Here is a 20,383-nt window from a genome sequence, read left to right as displayed (position 1 = left end):
GGTTATGTGCAGTGCGACGGCACTGTAGAGGATCAGCCAGGCTGAGTTATCTCTGAACAAGCCATCCATTCTGCTGCTTTCTGATGGAAGAATACTTGGGAGCTGTGTAATTATATTGCTTTAAATGAACCCTAGAGAACCGTCTGCCAAAGCGCCTACAAAGTCTCGCACTTGGGCGTGTGTCAGGAACACGCCGCGTGTGTGCGCACTAATGTATGTAGCCATGCACGTGTGTGCGCGTTGAGCTGCTTAGGCTGGCGCTAAAAGCGAGGCCGCAGTGGTTTTGATACGCCTCACAAGTGAATTTAATTAAATCATAAATATGAGCTGGAGGCCACCACCCAATTTAATGTAATGGATGATGTGGGCCAGTCCATCTCTGGCAAAGCAAAGTTCTGGATCTGTTCAAATGCCCTTGAAGCTTATTAAAAGTGTCTGGCAAAGGGAGATGCTAGCAAAGTTGTTTAATGGATGCCCAGCTTGCATTTCCTGTGACAGTTTAATGCCGGGATGTACCATCTCTGACATGGATGTGGGGCTGCAGTTTGTCTATAATTGATCTAATCCTCATCATAGAAATTGAATCCTGCTAGCCAATGAGAATCTTTGAAACTGGGCATCTAAGTTAAAGTAAATGAGTAAGAGGACATTCACCATGCTGCACTGGAAAATTGCTTTGTGATTATTTGTATAAAGTGGACAATATGTACACAACAAAACAAAATTAACTTGAAAAAATGTTCAAAAAAAAGCAAGTATAGTAGACAAATACAGTGTAATAAAACAAAAATGGGAAGAAAGCAGTTTTTCAGAAAACACTTCACAAGAAACACAGCAAACCCCACTAAACTGGATTCAGTGATTACTTAGTAAAGGCTTTTTCTTTTACATGCGTCTTATGTTTTGCCCTCTCCGTTGTGCTTTGCACTGTGGGGTCATATTCATCCAAAAAACATTCCCAGTGTATGTTTTGAACAGAGGACCATAATAATGTAAAAATTGTGGGAATAATACTGTGTTTACCATGGTCAATAATGCAATATTTTCTACTGGCATCCACTAGAAAACTTGATTTAGAAACCACTGCATGCGTGTCGTTATTGTTGTGTCTTGTTATAGAGTAGTTAAAAAGCTTTCAGTTTCAGAGCAAGGCTTTTCCAAAGCAAAACGTGAAAGCTTCAACAAATCGTAGGCAGCTTTTTTGTGTCACCACTGATGAATCATTTGCTGAGACAGACAGATGCTAATGTCCCATTCTGTGAAGGCAGGAGAATCTTTTCCCAGGTCCCCCGGAGCGCTGGAGGCTCCCTAAATAGGCCTTACGCAAGGGTGTGTAGAATGGGACCGCACAGGGTGATGGGTAATGGAGTCATTAATAACAAAGACCTCCCTTAAGATGCTCAGATGTTCGTTAGCGACTGCCACGAGGGAGTGAGGAAAAATAGGATGCAATTTGATACAATAAAAAAAAAAAAAAAAAAAAACTGGCAAGCTTTGGATGATAATTGTGCTTGCGCTGTCATAGGTCTTGTCTGATGGGTTAATTGTGTTTGCCTTCTCACACACTCCCCGCACACAAAGCTTTTAGAAAGCAAGCGACACTAAAGCCATTTCCTCATACAGTTTTTATTATTTCCATCACATGTGCAACACAAAAAAAATGAGGTCTGCCAAATACAGAACTCTATATTTGTACAATACATTTTAATAACATCAGAGATAACTTTCCTTTTTGCCGCAGGAGATCGTGTTTTTCCTGTAAACTGTATACGAACAAATTTCAGTCAAAATGTCAAAACATGAAAGTTTCATACAAAAGTGCATCTCAGGTTCAATGAATGCAAAACATTTACAATACAGGATGGGTCAGGAGTTTTGTATGGTGCCACAGTGGCTTCCAGTTTGAGCAGTGGGCAATGAGACGCTGCAAAGGAAGAGGGTTGGGCGGACACTCTCCAGGAGAGCCAGGGACGGCGTTTTAGAACTACGTTTGTATCCCCGAGACAGTCTGAGTTTGAGCTCAGTCTTCATGCCCTAAATTCAAATTGTGAAAAATACACAGAGATAACAAAACATGGAAAAAAAAAAAAAAAAAAAAGGAGAAAATTCCAGTAATCTTCTGGCTTCAACAAGCAGTAAACATTAATAACAGAAATGTACAGGTTGAATCAGTGGGCCGGAGATTTCCCCACGCTCTGAGAGCCACATGGGAGCTTCACGCCTCTGTTCACGAGCCAACCAGAGGAGCTAGCCTTTTCCAAATCTGTGTCACTGCATTTGCATATATCAGCATCCTGTCTGTCCCCTGTCCTGTTTTTTTTTTAAATTTTTTTTTCTCTTCTCTGTGTTGTTTTTAGTTTTTCCCCGTCTCTCGCGTGAACTTCAGCACAGGCAGTGCAGATTTGTTGCGCCGTCATTCACAGCTGCTCCTCCGGCAGCCATGCTTACTGTATGACAGACACACAGACAAGATATCTGCCTATGCTGGTGAATTCAGTTCTTTTTTTTTTTTTTTTTTCAAAATTTTTACCTTATAATGATTGACTGTGTCTGTATACAGCACGGAGGAGTGCCAGTGATGAAGAGTCCTATGCTCGTTATGGCACGCCTCCTCATAAGATGGGTCAATACCCATTTTCTTTGACAGATTTAATGATATTTTTTTCCCCTCCTTTACTCTTTTTTAGACAAACATTTTTAACTGTACAATGGCAAATACTGTATAAGATTGTAATATACCTGTAGATAAGGAACACATAAAGAAGTCTATGTACAAACAAGATGGCCTTTTCTTTACTTTGGACACAGTAAAGAACCGAAAGGCTTCTTTTATGTTCTTTCTCTGCTTTTGTTTCTTCTTTTTTTTTTTCCTTCTTCTGCGGTGTGGTTTCTGGTGGTGTGACTGAAGCGAATGCTCAGGACTAGTCAGTCAGTGGGAAAATACGCCGACAGTAATTGGCGGTCAGGATTGGTTCTGTGCGTCATGCGATCCTTGTTCTTGGTCACGGCACTGAGCTCTGCCACGTTAGCTGCTGTGTTGAGTCAACGTGTGGTTCTGCAAAAACAAAACAAAACAAAAAAAAACACAAAAAGAGACGGAAGACATGATTATACGAAATAAATGGATGCTTAACTTGAACACACGCACAGAAAATAAAAGTGAAGGTTCTGAATTTTGCTATGAGAAGATCTGTTAGAAAAAAAAATCAAAAGCTATAACTATCCCTCCTGTAACAGATGAGTCTTGGCGTCCTGATTTAGTACAAATCCAGATAAGTTGACACGGAGGATGAAACGAACAGCTAGTCTAAGAGGGACATAGAACGAAGTGACCGTCTACCATTTCGGGATAACTTTTGGTCAAACTGTTTGAAGACCAAAGAAATACAGTTTGTAAAAACACAGTGAGAATGAGTTTTAAGGTGGACACATTTAGCTTTGGACATGGTCCCTCTGAGACCAGCTGTTAGTCTAAGAACAACTAAACTGGACTTATACTAATTGAGGATAGGCATATTTAACAGGATACTCTACCTTTTAACCCCATTTCCTTTGTAAAAATATGTTTGCCCTCTTTGTAAATGCCAGTCAAAACCAAAACTGTTTAAAGGTTCTACAAAGCACTCGCATAAACTACCATGAAATTTATAGCGTTGGACACAGTAGAAGCTACGTTGGTCTTGGCCCCTCTACTACCCGTTAGCTTCAGTTTCTGGGAAAAACTAATCTGAGTTTAAACACAATGAAAATCCCACAAGAGTCTGAAATTAAACAGTATGCCTGGTGGTGACAAAACAAATATCCGGATTTCAGTTGTGGATAATTTGATCAGAAATATTGATTCTTATAGAAAAGGTAAAAGGTTCACTGGGGCCGTGTAAAGTACAGACCACTGAACAAACGACTTGGTTGATCAATACAAAAAAAAAAAAAAGTTTTGTGTCCACATCAACATCACTTCAAATACTGTGAACTACTCCTTTAAGATCTGGTCCAACAAGATAATTTAAGGCCACTGACAGAAAATATTCCAACCTCAATCAAAGGCTGCCCCAATGGCAACAAATCCATCACAAGACTCTGACACACCACATAGAAAATCTTCCCTGGAGTTTGCCTACATTTATTAAATGCACTACACATGTAACCCTGCAGAGAAAATGTCAAGAGGTGCAGGTAAGGCCACTGACGATTTGATCCTCCACACCTCTGTGAATATGTATTGGGGCACAATTAACCATGACGCCATCACAAGGTGAGGATATAACTCTGTTACGATGTTTCTCCGGAATACATGCAGGCACGCACACACAAAGATACACACACAGTTGAGAGTGGGGTTGTAGTGGGGCAGCTGTGCCAGGTTCTTTAAAGGGAGTGTGGACCAGGGGGTGTGTAACGGGTGTCCCTGGTGGGCTGAATCCAGGTCATCTTTTGAAGTGACTGCTAATCCCTTTAATGCAAACTACATGCCCCACTTGCTGCGCTCTGTTTAAAACATGGCCTTGGACTCCGTAAACTGGCATGGACTAGACACACCTGTCACAGAGTCATCATCACACATGCGTGCACACGCACGCAAACATCATAGTGGACGCTTTTCATTTCGCACATAGATCCACTGGCCAATTTATTAGATACGTCCGTTCAATCGCTTACTAGCAAAAACCGCAAAAAATGAGCCAATCACATAGCAGTGACTCAATTTATTTAGGCGTCTAGGAGAAGATGACTTCTTAAAGTTCAAACCAAGCAACAAAAAGCAAAATTGGGCATATAGAGAATGGTCCAAAAAAGAAAATATCCAGTGGGTGGATATTGTTTGTGTGGTGCTATGGATCAAAAGGTCATGCTGAGTTCAGAAGAGAATTGACAGACTGGAGATAATAAAAAGGCAACAGCAGTTCACACAACCATGCTTTATCAACCGACGTATGCAGGATACCATTTCTGAACACAACACTGAAACTTGAACCAGATAAGCTACAGCACCACAAGACCACAGGTTTCACTCATGTCAGGCAACAATTCTCAGGATTATTAAAAGCAGATAATAATTGATTGGAAAATGTGCTTTGTCTGATGAGGAATTTCATCTATGAGAGATGACAGGGTCAGAATTTGGCTTAAGCGACATTAAAGCATGAATCCGTCCTACACTGGATTAATGCTTCAGGTTGCTGATGAGGCTTGACATCAGTTGAGCATGTTTTACACACCCCATCCTACCACAGTGTAACCATGCTACGATAGCTACAACCAGCAAGATATGGCTCTTCTCAAACAGGTTACTTGAACATGTCAATAAGTTCATTTTACTCCAATAGGCTCCTCAGTCATCAAAGTGCAACCCAGTATCGCATTTTTGGAACGTGAGATTCACATCACATCATGCATTTACTGCTGACAAATCGGCAGCAAATCATGAAGACATCAATTCAAATTGGACCAAAATCTCTGAGCCAAGTTTATGGGGCCTTGAACCAACTACGACATGCAGGATTCAGAAAGTTCAGAAGGGGAAATTGGAGATCAGCCCAGGACGAGCGAGGTTTTATAATAAAGAGCCTGGTGAGTGCAAGTTTACAATTAAGAGATAAAAGTGCATTCATCAGCATTTGTTTTAGTAACTATTAAACATTCCTGCCCAACCTGAGAGGCGGTTTACCAAAGCAGTCACCTTCAGTACTGTTGGTGCACAATCCCTCAGGCAGGACTGAGAGATGCCTATTAGCCCCCCCTTGAATTCACTCCGTCCCATTTTACCCTTTCAGCTGCCTCCGCATAAAGCATTTAAACACCTCGACAGCTTTCCTTTTAGCTGGGGCGATTACTTCCCGACAGGTGGGGTAATAAGCTGTTTGACGGGGAGCAGGATTGTGACCCTGGTACGGGTTAGTGTGGCTCGCCGGGGCCCCCTTTTTTTTTTTTTTTTTTTTTTTTAAAGAGGCGGCTCCTGGACAGCTCCTCCTGCCTCCCTCTCCCCTCTCTCTTGCTGAAATAAAGCTCCTTTAAGTGAGTCTGGGAGGAGACTCCCCATGGGATGCTCTCCCTCTCTCCTCACCTCACCTCATCTCCCTCCTCACACTCCGCCAACCCCCCCTCCGGTGAAGACATCCTTGGCGTTGCTGAGGAGGGACAGGAGCACGGCAACCTTATTAATGAATGCGGCCCATTACCCGTCAGCCTGGCTCCTCAGTGACTCCCAGAAGCCCCTGCAGTACGTGACTTCAAATGGCAGGATATTGACACGGGGGGAGAGCAAAGCGGCTAGAACTGACTGCGTGTGTGTATGTGTGTGCAAAAGAGAGAAACAGAGAAAATTTGTGCTCAACTGAGTGTGCATGCCTTTGTGTGTGTGAATGTGCCAGTCCATCTAGGTGGGAGAGTGTGTGTGTGTGTGTGTGTGTGTGTGCGTGTGTGTGTGTGTGTGTGTGCGTGTGTGTGTTTGTGTCAGTGTGCATATGTCTGGACCCCAAAGGAATGTAGCTCCTTGGATATAATGTAGGGCTCGTAACAGCTATTAGAGGGGAAAATAACCCCTCTGGGGAACAGCTCCCCCCCCCCCCCCCCGCTCTGAATGTCCCAGCTCTGCCTGACACATAACTGCATTCTACCTTTTTCCTTAAACATGCCAGGAGTTTTTACACTGAGGGCTTTCTCAAGGACGGTGTTAAACGACTTCAGTGGCTGTGGCAGCCATGCAGACTAAAGGGAAATAGAAGAAAAAAAGGAGAAGAAAAAAAAAAATACGCTAAGAGAAAATGAAACTGATACCTTTATCTCTGTGGATATTGAACTCTGCAGAGCAGCTATAAACTGTTCTGTGTATAAGTACAAAGGAGTGGAAAGGAGGGCGAGGGAGGAAATCCGCTTTCCAATCTTCATCCTTGTCAAGTTCTTCCAAGTTACTTCTGTGCAGTTGTTGGGCGCAACGAATGCCTACAGTGTGCAGCCACAAATTAGATATCACACATGCAGTTCGCTCATTGCTTTTTGTAAGAAAATGAGCAAAATGTCCACTGCACCCGTAAAGAGGATGTCACTAATGGTGTCACACTAGAATCGCAGCAATTTAGGATTAGATGCCCTCCATTAAGCCTTTTAGCTCTCATCCTAACTCCAATTCTATTCCCCCTGAAACTCTGCCATTCCCCTTATCATCCATTTCCCTCCCTTATATCCAACCCTTAATCTCCTCCTCGATCCTTTCAACCACCTGCTGGCCACATAGGCCTGCTGTAGTTACGAGCGGTGTTCAGGTAAACCGTAGCAACTCAATTCTACACTAAATTAAATTTTGCACTGATCGATAAGGCACACCCGCTTCGGCCTTCTGAGATGCGAGCACCCCTTTTCTCTTCTCGCTTCTCTTCACATCTCAGGCTCCATGCCACCGTTAAACCGACACTTTCATCTGATTACATCACCCCACTGCAGCGCCCTCAGGGGTAGTGGAAGAGGAGGGAGAACACCCGGCAGGGGTCTGGTGTACCCATGCAAACAGGTGCAACGTGTCTTCAGGATTTAATGCTGCTGCAGAGAGACGAGGGGGAGGGAGGGAGAAAATAATGGGGAACGATTGGGGAAGGAGCAGAAACCAGGAAAGAGCAAGTCGGCTAGGGAGCTGATTTATTAACTAATCATTCTTTATGTCGTTCCCCATTGCTCTGGTCTCCATCGATAGTGCCCGGTCTCCAGTGAGGCAACAGAGGTGCATCTCTTGCATCAGCTCTGCAGAGGAAGGCCACTGGACTCAGACACAGAAGCTCCCCTTTCATCTGATCCTGCTGTATTAGTGAAAATCTTCGCATTGTCCGGCATCACAGAGAGCGAGGTGTAAAGCTTAATCGTCACGCTAACAAAGTTTGATTAGCAATATGGTAATACCTGCTGAGCATGTGTTAAGTGCATTGTGTCTGCTCTTTCTACTCGGTGTAACGTTAAAGCCAGGTTTTTATTGAGTGGTTGGAGACCTGACTGCACAATAATGACTTTTTAAGCCATGGCCTTTTCACGGTTTCTTGAACAAATAAAGCTGTTTGCACTTTAAACAAACGCAGAGCTAACCAGTGAATTGACTGGAATGTGTCCCATTATGCAGCCTTTATTTTTTAAAAATCTATTTTCTAGGCAGTTTATTCATAATTATGTGTTGCATATACTTGGGAAATACGTACATTATTGTTATAAAATCCACTAATGAATAATTTCTTTTTTTTTTTTTTTACAGGAAATAAAATGATTATGCCTGAACTCGCTGCACAACAAAATTAATTTCACATTGAAACATAATAAAAAATAAATACACTGCTGATAATCAGACTGAATAGTTCTCAGGGAAATTATAAGAGAACAACATAAATTTAACTTGGTTAAAATCACAGCAAAGCACAAATATATTACTGGTTGCGTTAAAGGAGTCTAATTTAAAACACCTTAATGTTTTATTTTTTGCTTATATCACCCTGGAAATGTAAACATCAATCCAGAGTCAAAACAAATGGCTCCCTTGTCTATTGGCTCTGAAAGTGCATGCAGTCATGCACTAAGTATATAATTAGCTGTTGGTGGACAATGGGGAGTTCTAAGACAGACTTGTACACACCCCTCTATCACTGCACTGAACGACTGAATTCATTTAAAGCATAAAATAATGATGACAAAAAAAAATGCTCAACAATGTTACACAGTATTTTCCCATCAAATTGCTTCAAGTGCTTATTTCAGGATGGTGTCAGACCCAGTTCTTAACTGGCTGAACATAATTATTTTAATATTTCACAAACATAGTGCCGCCTCAGAGAAGTGTGTCTAAAAGTCTCCTCCAGTTGGAGCGCCTGTCAGTTTTTATTCTGTGTTTTTGTCTTTTTGCACTCAGTTGGACTTTAATGCACCTTTAAGCAGCAAACAATGTTTGTAACCAGCTGATTGTTAATCAATACCAGATAACACAACCTCAAGAGGCAGCGAAACATGGCATTGACTACCAGATTGAATATTATTATTTGGTGATGGCATTAGGCCAATAATGTTTAGGAACTCAGTTGGAGGTAGTGGTTCAGCAGAAAACTGCAGCCACCGCTTTATGTGGAGCATTGATCAATTTAAACATGATGACAGGATTCAGGTTGCGTCTCTGAAGGGTGTGTGTTCCCATTCTGAACACCACATATGAAGAAGTATCATACATTAATTTTTGGTGTGGTGTTAAAATGATTTGGTGATTGCTGCGAATCTTGGAAGACAGTTGAATGTCCATGAGAGCTGCAACACACATGCGAGAAAATGTTTTAACATGTAAATAAAAAATCCGGGCCAACCTCGCGTCACTTGTGAGGCGATCAACCGGAGGCGATGGTGGAGCATTGCTTCTCCATCACTCTGCGTTTTCGTACGTCACCGAGTTTCAAGGCAGATATGCAGTAGCGTGATGGGAATATTTTAACTTTCAGCCAGCAGTAATATTTCTACAAACTAACTTTGTCTTTGAACGTTTTAATGTTTTACGTTTATGTCACTTAAAAATGTTCTTTGTCCAGGAACAATGACCAGAATTATGAGTAATTGTGTGAGATTTGTGATATAGTTTGAAATATTTTTTGCTATTCGGGAGGGGAAAAAAAAAAAAAAAAAAAAACTCCAGGGAAAGACAGGAGTGTTGCATTCTCTCTGGCACTTTAATGGTGTGTTGAACTTGCTGTCCAGTATCGACTCAGTCCTTCCTTTGTGCTTTCCCTACTGTCGACCGGTCCACCGAGGGAGTAATCCTTCCCTGCTCTGACCCCAGGCCAGGCTTACTGCTGGCTAGTTTAGCCAATGGATATTACAAAAAAAAAAAAAAAAAAAATCAAATAATAAATAAATAAATAAATAAAACAGCAGCTGGCATTCTCCACAGTCATCACTTATCGGACCATGGGGAGGGTTGACCCAAAACACTGTTGCACCACAACCAGCCCAGTCTCCTTGGTAACAGACAGTCTTGTTTGAAGCAAGGTGCCCAGGGAGTCATGGTCATACTGTAACAGCACTAGGCGAGGACGGAGATGACAACAGCAATGGATTTCACTGTATTCCATGTAGCCACACTGAGCGGCTATAAAAATACATCTTGAATCCATAACGTTTGAAACACTTTGAGACATCTAAGCACCCGGAGCAAACACTTCTGAGGTGGAACCGGAGATGACGGAGCACCGCTTTTTTTGTGGGCTGGGTCTTTTGTACCTCCAAATGATACTCATTACCCTGTCTAAGTAGACAAGTGAATGGTACTAGAAACACACTATGCAGTGATCCCGCTGTTTGACTGAGGTAGCAAAACAACTGCACAACTGCTGTGTTATTATGGGGCCTCATTAAGTGAGGAGAGAGTGGGAGAGGGGGAGAGGGAGAGAGGAGCATAGACGGAGAGAAGGCCAGTGAGGGGGAGAAAAAAAGGGAGAGAAAGAGGAATAGAAAAAACACAAGAGAGCGATACAAACTGTATTGTGAGGTGATAGCAACACACAGATGCCTTTCCAGCCAAAATGAAGTCTATGACTAAAGAACCCAATTAAGGGCTTTCTTAGGGGAACCATCTTGGGAGGGGGATGGGTCTTCCTGGGACACGAGCCCTGGGCTACATCCTCTAATTAGACAGAGCGAGGGGGGAGGATCTCTGCCTGTCACTGGGAGGGAGATGGGGTCCGTGGGGTTCCGCATGTCAGTCCCAGAAACAAAACACAATTACTTTCACATTTAACCACTTCAGTCAGGGACAGACTTTGACAGGGGATATTTCAGAGCGCACCCCTGCTTTTCAACTGATGCTGCAGTGGTGGATATGATCATAGATGTGGGCAAAATTCTTAAAAAATTTTTTTTCCACAGTTCTACAAGAGAGAAACTGTTATTTTGGTGTTTTTTTTTTCTTTTTTTGTACGAGTCAAGGCAATAATAATAATAATAATAATAATAATGATAATAAAAAAAAAGTACTTCTAGCTGACACATCATTTTCAATGTGCAAGTTGTTGCCATTGTTACTAAAATTCCAGACTGGAGTTCGTCAATCTTTCTAGCTCACAAGTACAGGTGCAAATGTTTCTTTCACGTGGTACAGACCATGTAGGCTTTAAATATGGAACATGTAAAGTGAAAGATGAGCTTAAAGTCATACCAATGCATTAAAATTATTCTTAAATTTGGATTACCAAAAGACCACTACAAAACCTGAGTTTTTGACTCAGGCTTTGCATGTCTGCAAAATGGTCCCAGACAATCACACTACCACCACCAAGAATTATACGTAAAACAGGATATTTTAATCACAGACATTTTTTTTTCAACCATCTACGCTTCTGAAAATGTTTGATTTAGTTGATTTCTATGCTGCACAATGTTTATATAAAGTTAACAAAAAGACATAATAGAACAGTTTCTCTCTTAATAAATAAATACTGGATACTGAGCAGGACTCAGTGTAGTGAGTAAATGAAAGCAAATATCAAAGTACCGACTGATAAAGTCTATACTTCAGTACAGCACATGTAATGCAGTCTGTTACAGTGTGGTAATTTCTATGATGCTACAGCAAACACAAACAGGTTGTTCTAAAACAAATAACAGCCCGTTGAAGATCACTGGCCAACAATGAGATGCATCCTTTTACACAAAAATATGCAAATGCAGCTTATTAACTATGAGAGTCTATGTTACTGGTGTAGGACTCAGGATCAAAAGTCTTGGTCTTTTCTGAATCTCAGCTACATTCAGTCTTCTCTTGCTCTTACACATGTCAGACTCCAGCTTTTGCCTCAAGTCTGGTCAAGACAACAGCTGCACCGTCCTCTTTTTACAGCAACTTAGCATGAAGGTGCTGGCTGCAACAAATAAAGTTTTTTACTAAAAAAAAAAAAAAAAAAAAAAAAAGTTCAATGGCGCCACCTGTGCTCCTTTGTGTCGGTGAATAGAAGATAATAGGGATGTGAAAACGAGGGAAAACCTTTTCCACTGCAGATGTATGGATGTTTGTCTGTCTCTACAGTACACAGAAAGAAGGAACTCTTAAGTGATTTAAGTCCTCCACCTCCACCTGTCGCCTCCATTCCTTCTGCCTGCAGCTAATGCCAAGTCAGTTAACGCTTAGATGGATGGATTTACTCTCAGAGTTGTCTGGCTCGTCTGTTTAACTTTTGAACAGCTTGTCAAATTTGCTGGATAAGTTGCATGCAGTTGGTTATCTGGGTTTGTGTTCACCAAAATTTTGTCGCAGAGAATGTTACAGAAAAAGATGGCTCATCATTACAATCAGTTAGTCTTGGCCTTGGGTTTGGTCTCCTTCCTCTTTAGTCTTGGTATGGTGGGTTCTTGACTCGATCTAGTGTTATTTAGACTACAACAGCAGATTGCATGCTAGCTTGATTTCACTGCTTGTTACAGGAACTAAGATGAGCTTATGAGACTTGGGGCTAGGAGTCCGAGTCAAAGTCAAGTCCGAAGTGTTTACAGCATGAATCTAAGTCAAGTTTAAAGTTTTTGTTTTTATGATTTAAGTAGAGTTTTGAGTTCAAGTCTGAAACTTTAGTCAACATCTCTGGCAAAGGGACAGGGAATGAAGTTTGAAAATACAAATATGTGCTAATTGCGCACATACATTTTTTGCATACACTTATTTTCATAAAATAGAAAAAAATATTTAACCGAAAAATTTCCACTTTTGTCTGTGACTCTCTAGACATCCTGTTTTCCAAATGGCAAAAGTTAAACTTCAGTGTTTGTAAAATATGACAACCAAATTCCGCCTGGAATCGTTGTTCCGATGCCGCTTACTGTGTCCTCTGATACATTCTGCTAACCTGAAAATCAAATCACTACAGACAGAAAATTAAAACTGCATGAGTTTCCTTGAGAAATGCTCCAAATTGTTTTTATCAAAGTTGCTGAAAAAGTCAACCAAGTAAAGTAAAAGAGACACGTTTGAGGAAAGGATCCGGTGATGGATTCGAGCGCAGTACACTGAGCGTCTCCTCTTTGTTTGGATTTAACTTTCCCCAATGGTGCAACAGAGGGAAAAAAAAGGACAAAAAAACAGAGGAGCTCAAAGGCTTCTGGGAGTTTTTGTCATGTCTCCCTCCAGACATTGTGTTTGCATGCACATATCAGACCCTGAGAGAGATGGAGACAAAGACAAATACATAGAGGATGCACACAGAAGTATACCCACAAACACAGTCTCATATATACACGCACTGCGAAAGAGAATATCCTCCCAGGATCATTAGGTCTGTCATGCTGTCTAATTCTGATCCACCTACAAAAGTAGAACACAACTATTGTGATAAACATCACACGCCGTCTAAGGCGGTATATGTGCTCGTTTACAGCACGCAGCAACAGCACTCAGACTGGTACGTAATTATAAATAAGCTTAAATATTAATGATTGCGCCTCACAAGTTGTTTTTTTTCTCCCCCTAATTCGCTCTTGTTTTATTTTGCCGTGCCGCTGTTTGAAACAGTGCCAGGATTCCAAGAACCTGGGGTGATGAAGAAGAAAACAAGTTGTCATATGAAAGGAAATATAAATATATATTTGCCACTTTCAAATGTGTGAAGAGCTGTCACACTTGGCAGATCAAGACGTTCAGGAGAAATTTGGTGTTTGAGAGCCACTTGGGGACAAATGCATAAAGCTTTGCTTTTGTATGACACATTAGGGACTCGGGGCAGTTAGGGCATTTTCCGGGGCATACTTTAAAATTAATAATAGAAAAACTTCTGGGGAATTAGGTCTCCTGCGTCAAACTAAAGAACAGCTTTGAAAGGCGGAGGGAGGGAAAGAAAGGAAGTGTCTAAAATGTCATTTTTGGGAGCTGTCATTTGAAAAATAAGAAAAAAAAGTAATTCGATGCATTCTAGTGCTCAAAGAACCCACTCTGTTGCTGTTTTTGCCGCAGACTGGGCTCTCTCAGAGTATCCATCTCTCCCTTTCTTTTCCCTGCGTTCTGCCCGGGACAGACATTATGACAAACATAGCTGTTTACGCTGACCTGGTGACCGTGAAACCTATAAATATGCTTAATTAAAACCGTTGAATTGGTCACAGCTTGGCAATAATGGCCATCACACGGGGAGCGGAGAATCTCATTTGTGAGGGGAGGGGGAGTGGGAGAAAATGATGCAGATGTGCTCTTGTCACTTTTAGCACTCATTAAGGCTGGGGGTGCTTTGGATTGTCTTTGAAGAAATCCTTTTTATTTTTTTTTTTAGGAAGAAAAAAAAAGATGCTCCAATTAAGGTGCGTGTCCTGCGGGCGTCTGAGGGGAGGGAGAAGTCGTTGAGCACCCAGATCGTAACGCTTCTCTGTCGATCACAGCGAGACTTACAATACTCTGTGGCTTACAGCAACCTAAAGAAATCGGACGACGGAAAGAATAAACTTCGCAGCGGCTCAGAAGGTTCGAGGGAATTCTGTCTGGAAAATGTAACCCGGTTGCTTCTCAGCAACTTCAGCCTCATTGTCTCATCCTTGGAGGATCGTTGAGAGAAAATCCTCCTGATTGCAGTCATCCAGCAGTCGGTGCAACACTGAAGTTAAGCCTATGTGGACGTTCACAAACAAATACAAATGAGTTGCACTCTGAGAAATGTTAGATTAAAGCTGTGGCTGATGCCGGGGCTCTATCAGTTAATGAATCTGGTTAATTAATCCAGCCAAGAACCATTGTTGGTGGCTAAGTTCTTTGAAGTCACGCGAAATGCAACTGCATCTAAAACCGCAAAAAAAAAAAAAAAAAAGGGGGCAGGTTCGCATTGCAATGTGTTCTTTAGCAGAGCCATTCAGGCACTTATGAATGGACAGAAGGGGAACTAAGGTCAAGTGGGTGAGAGGATATACTGTCATTCAGGTGGTCAGTGAGAGACTGTTCAAGCAGCAAGGCTGCCCTCAAAATCAGCCATTTATGTGATAGCTTTACTCAGTATTTCATTTTAATTTGTTGAAAGCAAGGGATAAGCAAAGTTGAGACCTTATAAGTTTGCAATGCTAGAGGGGAGTCCTCTGCACACTTTCAGGTGGAGTAGAGGTCTATACATCTCACCGCTTACTTTCTGTCAAGGTAAAAATGGCGAAAAAGAGAAACTGGAGAAACAGAAAAGAAGAGCAAGAGAGGTTTTTCTCCACTGGACTCTGGATTCTGGGGCACGCAGACCCACGAGTGAGTCAATCTGGTCGGTGTGAGGGGGGCGGCCGGGCGGGGGGTCCTGGGAGGGCTGATTAGACGGATGCTCTCCCATCATCCATCTCGACAGGCTGGCGAAAATTGGCTAGCCCCTCACAGGGTAGAGTTCACGGGGGGAGGATGCGAAGTGGTGCACTGGATACCTGTCACAGCCTTTGGTCTGTTTCAGGATCTCAGCAGCGAATTAATAAAATATCTTCCCTGCTTTGCTTTACCTGCCATGGAAAGCTCTCTGTTTCCTTGCTGCTTCCTCTCCCCAGCTTGCACTGGCCCTTTGACCCTTCCCACTACTGTGAGAGATGAGGGGGCCCAGGTAGCCGGCCAGAGAGCCAGAGAGGATCAGGGAGAGACTCCAAACTCAGGTCCAAGCAAAGAAAGGATTCTCTTCTGCTAGAGGAAAGTTCCAGTTCAGACAGACTGACAAAAAAGCGCTCTGTATCAGGCAGATATCCTGAAGGGTAAAGGTTGGCAAATGGCAGACAGAAACAACCACACAAGACCTCTTTCATATTTTGTCAAGTTTTAGCTATGCATGTAAATAAAATCCACAAGCAGTTCATAAGTTCAGGAAAAACTAAATTTGCAGTGCCTCGTAAAAAATGTAATACTTGAACTTTTTCACATTTCGTCATGTTGCAACCACAAACAACGTACAACAGCAAAGTGGAGAATATCACTTTCAAAGAGAATATCTTTAGAAATAAAAAAAACCCTGAAAACCAAGACTTGCATATGTATTAAGCTCCCTCATTCCACACTTTATAGAAAAGCATTTTGCTGCAACTACAGCAGAAGGTCTTATGGGGAAGCCTCTCTACAGCATCGTGCTGCCACCACCAACATGGTGGGGATTGTGTAAGCACAATGGACGCCATCAATATGAACACATTTTAACTCTGGCAATTCGTCCGTTTGACAAGATTGTTTCAACACAAGAAGTTGATCCAAAAATCCAAACTATTCTATGATAGCTCTGGCTGTCTGTCCAGGGTAATTGTCCTTCCAGAAGGTGAATGTCCACCTGCTGTTTCAACGCTTTTACAGAAACTAACAGGGAATCCTTTAAGGATCCCCAAATAAATATTTAGAGATCTGTGGCTGCAACACGACAAAATAAGAACAATAGCTATTATTGCTGCTGCAAAGCACTGCGAGTAAAAACTCTAAAAAGGGCACCACATGACAACTTAATTTCCTTTAAGTATCTGCTTTTACAAGAAGCAACGCGTGTATCTATATGTACGGCACGTGTGTTTGAGATCATGTCATCATGCGCTCACACGGGACCGTCGGAAGAGCATGGAACAGGTTGGAGATAATGATTGTCTTATCCCCCAAGCTCATTCTTGCTCTCCTTTCATAACCCCCTGTTTCACAGCAGAATGCTATAGGTCTTTCATGTACTGCACTTGTCTTTTCACACGCAGTAAAACAATATAATCATGCATGAAACATTACCTCCGGGAGGTGGAGATCACTTCACTCCTGAAAATGTCAAACATAAAATAAAAAAAATAAAAAAAAGTAGGAAAACATCCCCAGGTTATTTGAGATTGTTTACAGGTATCTCTCGCAACAACCCGTGCCATATAGAAAACACTTGTACCAATGAGAAATGAAAACGTGACAAATTAAGGGGGCTTGATGTGACTGAAAGGCATTAACAATGGGTGGGGTACTGCTGAGGCTTTTCATATAATCTTCCCTGCTGCAAAGTTGCGTGTCGGCGGATCAGGACTTGTTTTATTCATGTTCCCGTTACTGGAATGACCAGCAAATAATGATCCCATTCACCTTCCTCCTGGCAGACGCACACCTATGTGTTTACAACCTGAATCTCAATATGAAAATCACTCCCAATCAATGGGCACTTCCTCTGGCTACCAGCTACTGCGCTGCATAATCTGAGATCCAGGTCAATGCCAACAGGAGGAGTCTTTGCCTCTTTTACAACATTAAAGTAAATTAAGAAAAAAATATTATTTCAGCACTTTTGAACACCGCAATTATAGAATGTTCATATTTTAGTGATTCGGTTTCAAAAAGGTAATAGAAAGGGATCTGGATATGAGAAGTGCACAATAGAGAATCCCCCAAACAAAACAGAGCTGCTCGAAAACACCACCACAGTGAAATAATATAATAAGGTCTGTTTCATTTTTCCAGGTTCTCCAAGGAGCGGAGGAAAAGATTGCTAGAAAATGGATTATCTCTCTAACATTGCGAGTTCATAAGTCCAACTAGTAACTTTGTTGAAGGGCAGATACCGACTCCCTGAGGACAGAGCTCATATTTAGCCACGAGGCCTCCTCTGTGATTAGGAGAGGAGATGCAGGCATATTGACTCAGCCGTGTTTTTGCCTCTGCACTGTATGTAATTACCTCTTCAAAAATGAGCATTCCGCTAATCCTCTAATTCCAGATATTTTAGTGCTCGGCTGGTCTAATAAGCAAATCAAATCATATCTGCACATCACAAATGAGTTTTGGAAACAGACTAAAATAATTCCTTCTGAGTCGCCTGTCCCAGTCAGAGCGGAGGAGGATAGCCGGAGCCCTGTGTTTAGCGCTTGTGGAGCTGAGCTCGGTGATTGGCTCTCTCTTTGTCTTTCCTGGCGGGCTACACCTGGGTTCAAAAGCTCACCTGTAACTCTGTCTGGAAGAAGAACTTCTGTGGGCACTGTGAGCAGTCGTAGATCTTATCCTCCTGTCCGTGGGCAGAGAAAATGTGCTGCTGGAGCTTGTTGGCCTGGACAAACACTGCACAGAAAAAACAAAACAAAACAAAAAAAAACATGAAATAGTAAACAAAGATTGTAAATGCATCTTCACTTTGCTGATGAATCAAAATAGACAACACAGTAAGTGCATCTGCCTAAATAAAACAGACTAATGATTTTTCAAACAGTGGAGAAAATGATTTAATTACAAATAAATGATTACATAAACATTTTACAGACACACAGTGGCTGCCAAGTTTAATTGCACAAACCTGGTAATGATAAGAGGAAGGTTGATTCTGTGTGTGGTGAACCATGTCTTTTGGAATAAACTGAAAAACTGTGACTTGAGGCCACTGCAACCAAAGCCTCACAAAACACAAATATGGTTCTCGACAAAAGGACACCTAATGAATTGGGCGGCCTCAGGAACCCAGTTACGTTAAGAAGTGACTTTATTGTTAAACAGCATGCAATAACGGCATTTATTTAAATGTTCAAACACATGTATGTTTACTGATGCTCTCATGGATCTAACAGTGGGGAAAATAAAAATAATCCCAGTCAGTTTTTGGGGTTTGGGAAACATCACCCATTGCAATTTATTGTTGTTAACATAAAAATCACAATAAAGATCAAGAATATGATAATTGTCTATCTCTATTTTCCACATATTAACTTTTCGTTCAACACCACTTACGTTTTTTTTTTTTTTCTGGCAGTGTCCCAAAAAGCAGCTGCCATGCAGACAGCATCTAATCAATTTTCGAGAGACTTGGTGAGCCAACATCTATATATAAAAACTCTAACAGTGAGCTTTGGAGATAGTTTTACCTCTATGCTTAATGGAAAGTTAAAAATGGGTCCTTGTCTAGCTTTGTGTTCAGTAGCTAAAAGAAATGGGCTTCTGTGCCATTTTTTATGTATGCCCCTGGGGGAAAAAAAAAAGTCATGGTCACTAAGAAACTCTATTTGCTTTGAGAAACTAAAGTATAAATTAAAGATAATGCTTTGGTTACATTTATTTTGCAAGCAATTATTACAGATAGTTGTAGGACACGCGAGTTTGTTCAAAACAATTAGTTTCCACTGTGCGAGTTCTTACCCCACTGAAAGGTGGGATTTTTCATAAATGTTTTGTATGAAATCATGCTACTGCAATAAAAGATGAACTTCTTTTAGGCCTTTTTAATTCTCTTTACCAGGAGTGCTAATAAACGTGGCTGGCACTACATATCGGTTGGGATAAAACTGTTTCTATGGAGTAGAACGGTCACATTTCTGGTGCTAGAGCTGGTTAAATTCATGACGTTTGGGGAATAATGATGCTCTTTATTTAGCACTGCTGTGGGGACAACAAGCCGGGAAATAAACAACCACGAAAACTGGCATGGCTTCAAGTGCAAAACATGGCCTCCATTAGTCTACATCACTAATTACAGTATATTGACAGTATAAATATTCATGGTGCTCCACTACTTATTTATGCAGGCAGAGATTATAACTCACCAACATATAAACACACAACTCGCAGGAGCTTAAAACACATACCATATATTTGTGCTTTAATTAAGCCATGGTCAACATTAAAAAAGCTAAGTGGGGATGTGACTGTGTGCGCCTGAGCGACTTGTGTTGGTACGCCCTCCAAGGAGAACTTCAAACACACCGTTTGTTATCCCGTATCCCTGTGCTTTAAAGATGGCTTTCTAATCTCAAAGGTCTGGTTGCCGTGGAAAAGTTAGCACAAGGGGGCTTCATTTGAATTTCTTGGAACTCAAAATAACTTGTTTTTAAATGGATGCACTGGTGGCCATGGGGTGACAGAGGAAGACAAGAAACAGCCACAAAAGGTGAGGCGTCTGTCAGAGAGAAGGCTTTAAGGCTCACTATGGCCCCATGCCGTGGATGTACAACTTCAACATGTAAGGAGTCGGGCTCACCTGGGAGAGCGATTATTAATTATTGAGCGGTGTAGGGTTGAGAAACATTCGGCTTCGGTGAATGTCACACTCCCTGACCTGGGAAATAAAAGTTTAGATCCATAGCAGACACGCTGCGGGGACGCTGTCAGACTGCTAATGCCTAGGTGGCAGCTGTCTGTGGAACATGGCAGCGATGTTAACCGCAAATGAACAAACCTCCTCTAATGAACAAACAGCAACTCCATGGCCCATTTCTGAGACTAACGACCACAGCAATATGAGGATAAACATAAGTGCCAGTTTTACGACTGGTGACAAAACATTTCGGCTCCAGGTTAAGACCTCAGCTATAACACTTATTTGGGCTCTCCCTTATGCTCCAAAAACGGCAACCATTTTCCGTGCGGAACCCGTGCTCTGGAAGCAGAAATTGTGCTGATAAACAATGGCCCTTTCCTTCAGCTGCTTTTTGTCTGCATATACAGTACAGAAGCAGGTCAGAGCAGCTGCAG

General features: G+C 41.8%; 1 protein-coding gene across 2 annotated transcripts in view; it reads right to left on the bottom strand.

Moving 5' to 3' along the window:
- Positions 1–1,610: 1,610 nt before the first annotated feature.
- Positions 1,611–20,383, bottom strand: part of znf521 (zinc finger protein 521) — a 114,574-nt gene continuing 95,801 nt past the window's right edge. For both annotated transcript variants that reach the window (XM_088014856.1, XM_088014855.1), the window contains exons 7-8: positions 17,871–17,986; positions 1,611–3,055 (exon numbers count right to left, since the gene is read on the bottom strand). In XM_088014856.1, coding sequence (XP_087870982.1) covers positions 3,026–3,055; positions 17,871–17,986 — 146 coding nt within the window. In that variant the 3' untranslated portion in view covers positions 1,611–3,025. The remainder of the gene's footprint in view (positions 3,056–17,870; positions 17,987–20,383) is intronic.

This window comes from Poecilia mexicana, unplaced genomic scaffold (genome assembly GCF_051168715.1).
Source record: "Poecilia mexicana isolate PSO_F unplaced genomic scaffold, ASM5116871v1 scaffold_17, whole genome shotgun sequence".
NCBI classification, from domain to species: Eukaryota; Metazoa; Chordata; class Actinopteri; order Cyprinodontiformes; family Poeciliidae; genus Poecilia; species Poecilia mexicana.
The sequence above is the reverse complement of the archived record's forward strand: the minus strand, read 5'-3'. Positions and strand labels throughout refer to the sequence as shown.